Raw genomic sequence first — 6,773 nt, 5'->3', positions numbered from 1 at the left:
GGAGAGTTGATTGGCGGACTTAATTGATTTGGGGAGGAGGTTTCTCTTTTTTGGCGAGATTTATGCAAACATCTCTCGCGCGTTACATGTTGAGACCTCACCAGAATCTCCTCCTCGTTCGATGCTCTCCTGCGCCAGCCTTGCACGCTCCCCGCTGCCGAGTGAGCTTCTTCTGCAGCTCGAAACCCCGTCGCAGATCGAAAAAACTGCCCTCGGAAGATCGATCTCCGCCTTCTCCTGCTTCGGAAGCTCCGATGTCGGCCCAGAGAAGCGTCGCTGATGTTCTCATGGGAGCAGCCCGCGCCGCCGCGGAGAAGAAGCCCAAGAAGCCCGCCCAATCGCAAAACCCCGACGCTGCCCCGTTGAAGAAGCCCAAGACGGGAGACAGCCCTAACGGCGGCAAAGCTCCCGCCTTTGAAGAAGAGAAGAAGCTCGAAGTCGAATTGCGGAAGAAGGGTTCGGAGTTTAACCCCGGAAATGTGGTTTGCTGGAAGAAGGGAGAGTCTGTGCCGTTTCTGTTCCTCGCTCGTTCGCTTGATTTGATTTCAAACGAGTCTGGTCGGATCGCGATTGCGGATATTATGACCAATGTGTTTCGTTCGGTGATTGCTACTATGCCGGGAGATCTCGTTTCTGTAGTTTATTTGTCTGCTAACAAGATCGCTCCTCCTCACGAGGGATTGGAGTTGGGGATTGGGGATGCTACGATCATCAAGGCTTTGGCGGAGGCTTATGGAAGGAAGGAGGAGCAGGTCAAGAACCAATTGAAGGTATGTTCTTTCTTTCAGAAATCCTCTTCAATTGAAGGTACGTTCTCTCGCTGATGTTGAATCGGTGGCGATTTTAGGAGCTGGGCGATCTAGGGCTTGTAGCCAAGGCTAGCCGATCGTCCCAGAGAGTGATGTTTAAGCCCAAGCCTTTGACCGTCTCCAGAGTTCTTGAAACTTTTCGCGCCATTGCCAAGGTGGGTTGAGCTCTCAATAGTATCATTTTGAAGATTTATGATCATCATGGCTACTCCTATTCACTTGATGAATCCGTGGGTCAGTTTTCACATCTTTACTTTTGAAATTTTTTGCTGCACATGAGTGGGCAATTTTGTGAAAAATCATTGTTTCGACCCTGAGAAATTGCACGCCTTAAACCCTAAAGCCTGTTTTTTTTTCGGTTCATTGTTTTCTGCAGGAATCTGGAAAAGACAGTCAGGACAAGAAAAGGAACCACATAAAAGGGCTTCTTGTGGCAGCAACAGACTGCGAACCTCAGTATCTAATCCGGCTGCTTCAGGTTCTGATAATTAATTAAATAAATATTCTCTTATGCCTTTTAATTTTTGAACTTAATTCTTTCATTTTTTTGCTTTATGCATGCAGTCAAAGATGAGGATCGGGTTGGCAGAACAAACTGTTCTGATTTCCCTCGGACAAGCCGCTGTTTATGCTGATACGATGCCAGTCTCATCCGCTGAGCCTCAGTTGTCTCTGGAGGAGGTGAAAATTTTCGATTTCTTGCTCTTATACTTGATTTAAAAAAGAGAATTATCTCTGTTTTGTTCTTAGAAGAATGTTTACATGACTAGAATTTCTCCGCAGGCCGCCAAAGTCATCAAGCAAGTCTACTCTGTTCTTCCCGATTATGATAAAATCGTGCCTAATCTTCTGCGAGTGGGAGTGAAGAAGCTTCCAGAAGTGTGCAAATTTTCATTGGGTGTTCCTGTTAAGCCCATGCTGGCCAAACCGACCAAGGGCGTCTCGGAGATTATAGATAAGTTCCAGGGCATGAAATTTACATGCGAATACAAGTATGATGGAGAGCGTGCTCAGGTATTTATGATATAAAGACTTTAATTCCATTGGATGTCATATATTATTTGATTCCTGCATATGATTTCAGATTCACTATATGGAGGACGGGTCGGTTGAAATTTATAGTAGAAATGCTGAGCGGAACACCGGGAAGTTCCCTGATGTTGTCTCCTTAGTGTCAAGGTAGTAGTGCATTTAATCATTTTTCATTTTTTTTAATATCCTGAAATTTTTGACGTTATCATTTTCCTGAAATTATTGTCTGCGGAGCTCTTTGCCGCTGGTTAAGTGGATTTTTTATGCTCATTCTGTCAGTGTGCAGATTCAAGAAGTCATCGGTGAAGTCCTTTGTGCTTGACTGCGAAGTCGTTGCCTATGACAGAGAAAAGCAGAAGATTTTGCCTTTTCAGGTTTGGAAAGTTGCCTAACTGGCTTAATTTTCTTGCACCATAGTTTGATCAGTTTAGGTAGTCATGAAGAAGGGGTGTAATTCAAATGCAACGGATTATCGCTTGACGATCATATGAATAGGTTAGTTCAAATGGCGGATAGTTAATTCCTATGCCAGGACGATTGGAATACCCTTTTGATCAATGAAGTGCATAAAAACTATTTTTTGGAAAATACCATTCTGTCCATATTTTTTCTTATTTTGAGCTATCGAAATTGTGTTTTCCTTGTTTCTCATTGTAATGATAATTTTACTCAATATGGTTGTTAGTAAAATATTTATTATTTTAATCCCTTAGTTTTTTTTTAAAGAACGTCCCTTTTTACTTTTTATTTCTTATCATTCCCTGCATTAAATTATTATTTTCTTCTCTTTTTCCCCTGAGTCACGTCTCGGTTTATGCAATTGCAGATACTTAGTACTCGCGCGCGGAAGGATGTAGCAATGAGCGACATCAAAGTTGAAGTTTGTACTTTTGCTTTTGACATTTTGTTCCTCAACGGAGAAGCTCTCCTTCAAGAACAGCTCGAGGTCCGGAGGCAGGTAAAACAAAATTTAGAAAAGTTTTATTTTTTCCGCGCTGGTTTTTCTTAACGGACTCTGTAAAACCTTTTTAACGTCGGGCTATTCTTTAATAATTCAAATTTTATTATTTTTCCCAATCTGTTGTATCATTTAGCTTACACCTTTCCCATCTTTTGCAGTATCTCTATGACAATTTTGAAGAGATTCCCGGATACTTTCAATTTGCGACAGCACTGACATCTACTGATTTGGAAGAAATTCAGAATTTTCTTCAGAGCGCTATGAACTCGAGGTAAAGGACATAATTTCCTGTTGTTCTGTGAAGTCGTGCAGTATGACATCCCAAGAAAACAGGTTACGATAGCTAATCTATCTTAAATCTTGAAGTTGTGAAGGATTGATCATAAAGACGTTGGATGAAGATGCGACTTATGAACCTTCAAAGCGTTCAAACAATTGGTTGAAACTGAAGAAAGATTACATGGACAGGTAGGAAGGCGTTGGTTGGTGTATTCTTTTTATTCTCATAGTTCATATTAGAGTTAATTCTGTTTCTGTGTTTCATCCATTTATTATTTTAGCATCGGGGACTCGCTTGATTTGGTACCGATTGCTGCCTTCCACGGCCGTGGGAAACGTACAGGTTAATAATGCAATCTTTCTTCACATATTTTTCTCAGCTCATGAAAGCGCTCTTTCACTGAACAACCTTCTTATAATTTCGGCAGGAGTGTATGGATCGTTCTTGCTTGCTTGTTACGACGAGCAGAATGAAGAGTATCAGAGCATATGTAACATTGGTATGCAGATCCCTTTCAGCCCTAATTAATGATTGTTAATTTCATAACGTAATTATGCTTATTCCATACATACTTCATCAGGCACCGGATTCTCTGAGAAGGTTCTTGAGGAACGTTCTGTTTCTCTCCGGAGTAGGGTGATTCCCAAGCCAAAAGTAATGAATAATATTTTTATGTGTCTTCGTGCTATATTATCGGGGATGATCCAATTATTGATTCTCTTGGTTTTTTCCTCTTATCAGCCGTACTATCGATTTGCAGAATCAGTGAATCCAGACGTTTGGTTTGAACCCGCTGAGGTATTTTTATCCCTTAAAATTACGACCAATTCATGGGTGGGTTCAAACTAATCTGGTTTTATAATCGTGATGTGATTGTGTGGAGATGATTATTTAGTTTGTTTATTGTCTTCAGATCTAATTAGAAACAAATGTAATGCATCCATCTTTTTGGTAGCATCTTTCCAAGAAAGCTGCTGTTAGTTTTCATTGTTCGCTAGGTCTGAATAATCAAACTCGGTGGGCCTTTATCTGAAATCCTAACATTGTTGCTAGCCATTAATTAAGCTAAGACTTTTTTATCAAAAGAATTCACAATTGAATCATCAGAGGGCTGAATGGCCTGACAGTACCAACGATTAATCTTTGCTTCCGTGTCAGGTTTGGGAGGTTAAGGCTGCAGATCTGAGCATCAGTCCGGTTCATCGCGCGGCCCGTGGCGCCGTTGATCCCAATAAGGTGAGACGCAGTAAATATAAATCCATGATTAGACCAAAGTTATGTTAGAAATTCATCTCTCTTTCCTCTAATATTTACATTGATCTGCAGGGAATCTCACTGCGGTTCCCACGACTTTTGAGGATACGCGACGACAAGAACCCAGACCAAGCCACCTCGGCCGAGCAGGTTCCAAAATAATTCTCATTCTTTAAAAGTTATATATTGTATGTAAAATATAAAACTTCGATTTTTGGGTGCAACGCAGGTGGCTGAGCTATACCGCGCTCAGAAGATCAACCACATTACCAACCACACGGATGACAACGACGACTACTAACCCATCCCCTTCAGCCCTGATTTCTTTGCATGTCTTTGACTTTGCATCCTTTAATTTATTGAAGGATGATAAGATTTCTCTGGGCCCCACCGCCCTGTCCTAAAAGTCAAAAGGTTCCCACCACCTTAGTCAACGCTGAGGTCCTTGATATTAGCCTAAAGGCTGAGAAAGGTATTCTTGAGTTGATTCTCTGCAGATGGCCAAGCTCATCCTCTTTACCCTGTCTTTCATCCTCAATTGCATCGCCACCGCCTCCGGCGCATCACCGGTGGTCCGGGATATCGCCGGCAAGCCGCTCCGGCGTGGGGTCAAGTACTACATCCTCCCTGTCGTCCGTGGCCGTGGCGGCGGCGTCTCCCTGGCCCCCCGTCTCCGACAGTGCCCGGAGAATGTGGCCCAGGCGAGCTCTGAGGTGGCAGCGGGGATGCCGGTGACCTTCTCCCCAGCAGTGGCGGCGGAGACGATCGGGGTGTCGGCCGATCTGAATTTCAGGTTCCTGGCGGCGGCAGCCTGCGCTAACTCGTCGGTGTGGAGGCTTGGTGACTTTGACGACGGCGTCCAGCGGTGGTTTGTGACAGTGGGCGGCGCCGCCGGGAACCCCGGAGTGAAGACGGTGTCCAATTGGTTTAAGATTGAGCAGTCTGGCAAGGATTACAAGCTCGTCTTCTGCCCCATGGTTTGCAATTTTTGCAAGGTATTGTGTGGGGATGTGGGCGTGTTCTATCAGCAGGGGAGGAGGTATCTGGTCTTGAATGGCGAACCCTTCCCTGTGATGTTCAAAAAAGCCTGATCTTGGTTCTGTTTCTGTGCCCGTCATAGCCACCGATCTCTGTGGTAGATGGGTAATAATAAGGCGGGGAGTGGTAGATTTAGTTGTGAAGTAAATAAAGTTTTTATTATATAAAAGTTCAGTGGGCTCCTTTTCGGACAACAAAGAAATTTAATGGTGTGCTGACCCAATTGTTAATTACATGGCAGTCGTATGATATTATATATGTTATTTACCTGTGCTCCTCTGGATCTCTCTACTCGCTGAAAATCTCATCCAAACTTGTAGGATCTCCTCCCGAATTTCACACCAAACTTCTAAAGAAAAACCCAGGAGACGGATTTTTGTGTTTTAAGAAAAGAATGAACAGATTAGATTTTCTGATATCGCTTAGTAAAAAAGTCACTATTTAGTTGCGCGTCGAATTGTTCCCTGGTTGTTTATCATTCTCAAACAAATGGAGCATGGTTTGTTTGGCCCTCCCAATTAATACGATTACAAGGATAGTTTAGATTTAATGTATTGATCTTCTGCTTTTCGGGAAAACTTTTCAACTTCTCCCATTTATCGATAGCGATTGGAATCCAATGAATTTTTTTTTTTTTTGGAATCCAATGATTGAATTCTCGACGAGGATACGATTAGATACGATAGAATTTTGACTCGTTGAATTCTTTCAACGGATTGCAGATGCTACTTTTATCGATTACTTCCAGAGATAAACATTATAGATGAAATCCAGTGTTTGATGACAAGCAGATGTTATGTTTCCGCCACGGGTTGAAATATTTTGTGAAATGAACATTAATTTTTTTTTAATGTCATGACGAGTTGTTTTATTCATTCACTGTAATAAAGTATAATGTTAATGTATTAGTTCTTAATTTCTTCGCATGTAGTGATACCATTTAAAGGTGGGCAATCTTTTCCAAGAGAAGGCTTAAAAGCCTCTTATAGTCTATTATTTTATCTTGAATCTATTGTATTATCTTGAATTTCTGGCACGGAAAAGTCGTGCATATTTTTTTCTTTGACCCACAGGCTAAGTTTCACCAATAACTTTTAACTTTAACTTGGTCATTAACTTTTTTGTCTTTGACTGATTTCTGTCACGGAAAACTTTTTGACTTTGACTTTGATTGATATCTATGCGTTGACTTGACCAATATACCTAAACAGTATTTAGGTTTAAACAATCCAAAGACAATCTTTCATTTTAGGTATAGCTCTAGATTTTGTAAAATATCAATAATGAGCTCAACTGATGTTCATAGAAATAACGATAGAGATGAGGGTAAAGGAGATAAATAGTTTAAACTCTTGGAAAAATAAGTTAGAATGTCCAGATTTCTGAGTAAGGGTGAGAG

The 6,773-nt window shown here is 41.7% G+C and overlaps 2 protein-coding genes across 2 annotated transcripts; both read left to right on the top strand.

Annotated features, from left to right (window-relative positions):
- LIG1 (DNA ligase 1) lies at positions 1-4,724 on the top strand. Its single transcript, XM_078583885.1, has 17 exons — positions 1-770; positions 848-964; positions 1,186-1,287; positions 1,374-1,490; positions 1,593-1,823; positions 1,894-1,988; positions 2,128-2,215; positions 2,668-2,799; positions 2,961-3,073; positions 3,169-3,270; positions 3,363-3,424; positions 3,510-3,581; positions 3,663-3,736; positions 3,824-3,880; positions 4,241-4,318; positions 4,409-4,486; positions 4,566-4,724. The coding sequence occupies exons 1-17, from the start codon at positions 63-65 to the stop codon at positions 4,635-4,637; spliced, it is 2,298 nt and encodes a 765-aa protein (XP_078440011.1). The 5' UTR covers positions 1-62; the 3' UTR covers positions 4,638-4,724.
- Positions 4,681-5,576, top strand: LOC144710192 (kunitz trypsin inhibitor 5-like). The gene has a single exon (XM_078583886.1). It carries the CDS (start codon positions 4,834-4,836, stop codon positions 5,425-5,427), a length of 594 nt encoding a protein of 197 aa, XP_078440012.1. The 5' UTR covers positions 4,681-4,833; the 3' UTR covers positions 5,428-5,576.
- Positions 5,577-6,773: the final 1,197 nt, after the last annotated feature.

This window comes from Wolffia australiana, chromosome 12 (genome assembly GCF_029677425.1).
Source record: "Wolffia australiana isolate 7733 chromosome 12, ASM2967742v1".
Classification (NCBI taxonomy): domain Eukaryota; kingdom Viridiplantae; phylum Streptophyta; class Magnoliopsida; order Alismatales; family Araceae; genus Wolffia; species Wolffia australiana.
The sequence above is the reverse complement of the archived record's forward strand: the minus strand, read 5'-3'. Positions and strand labels throughout refer to the sequence as shown.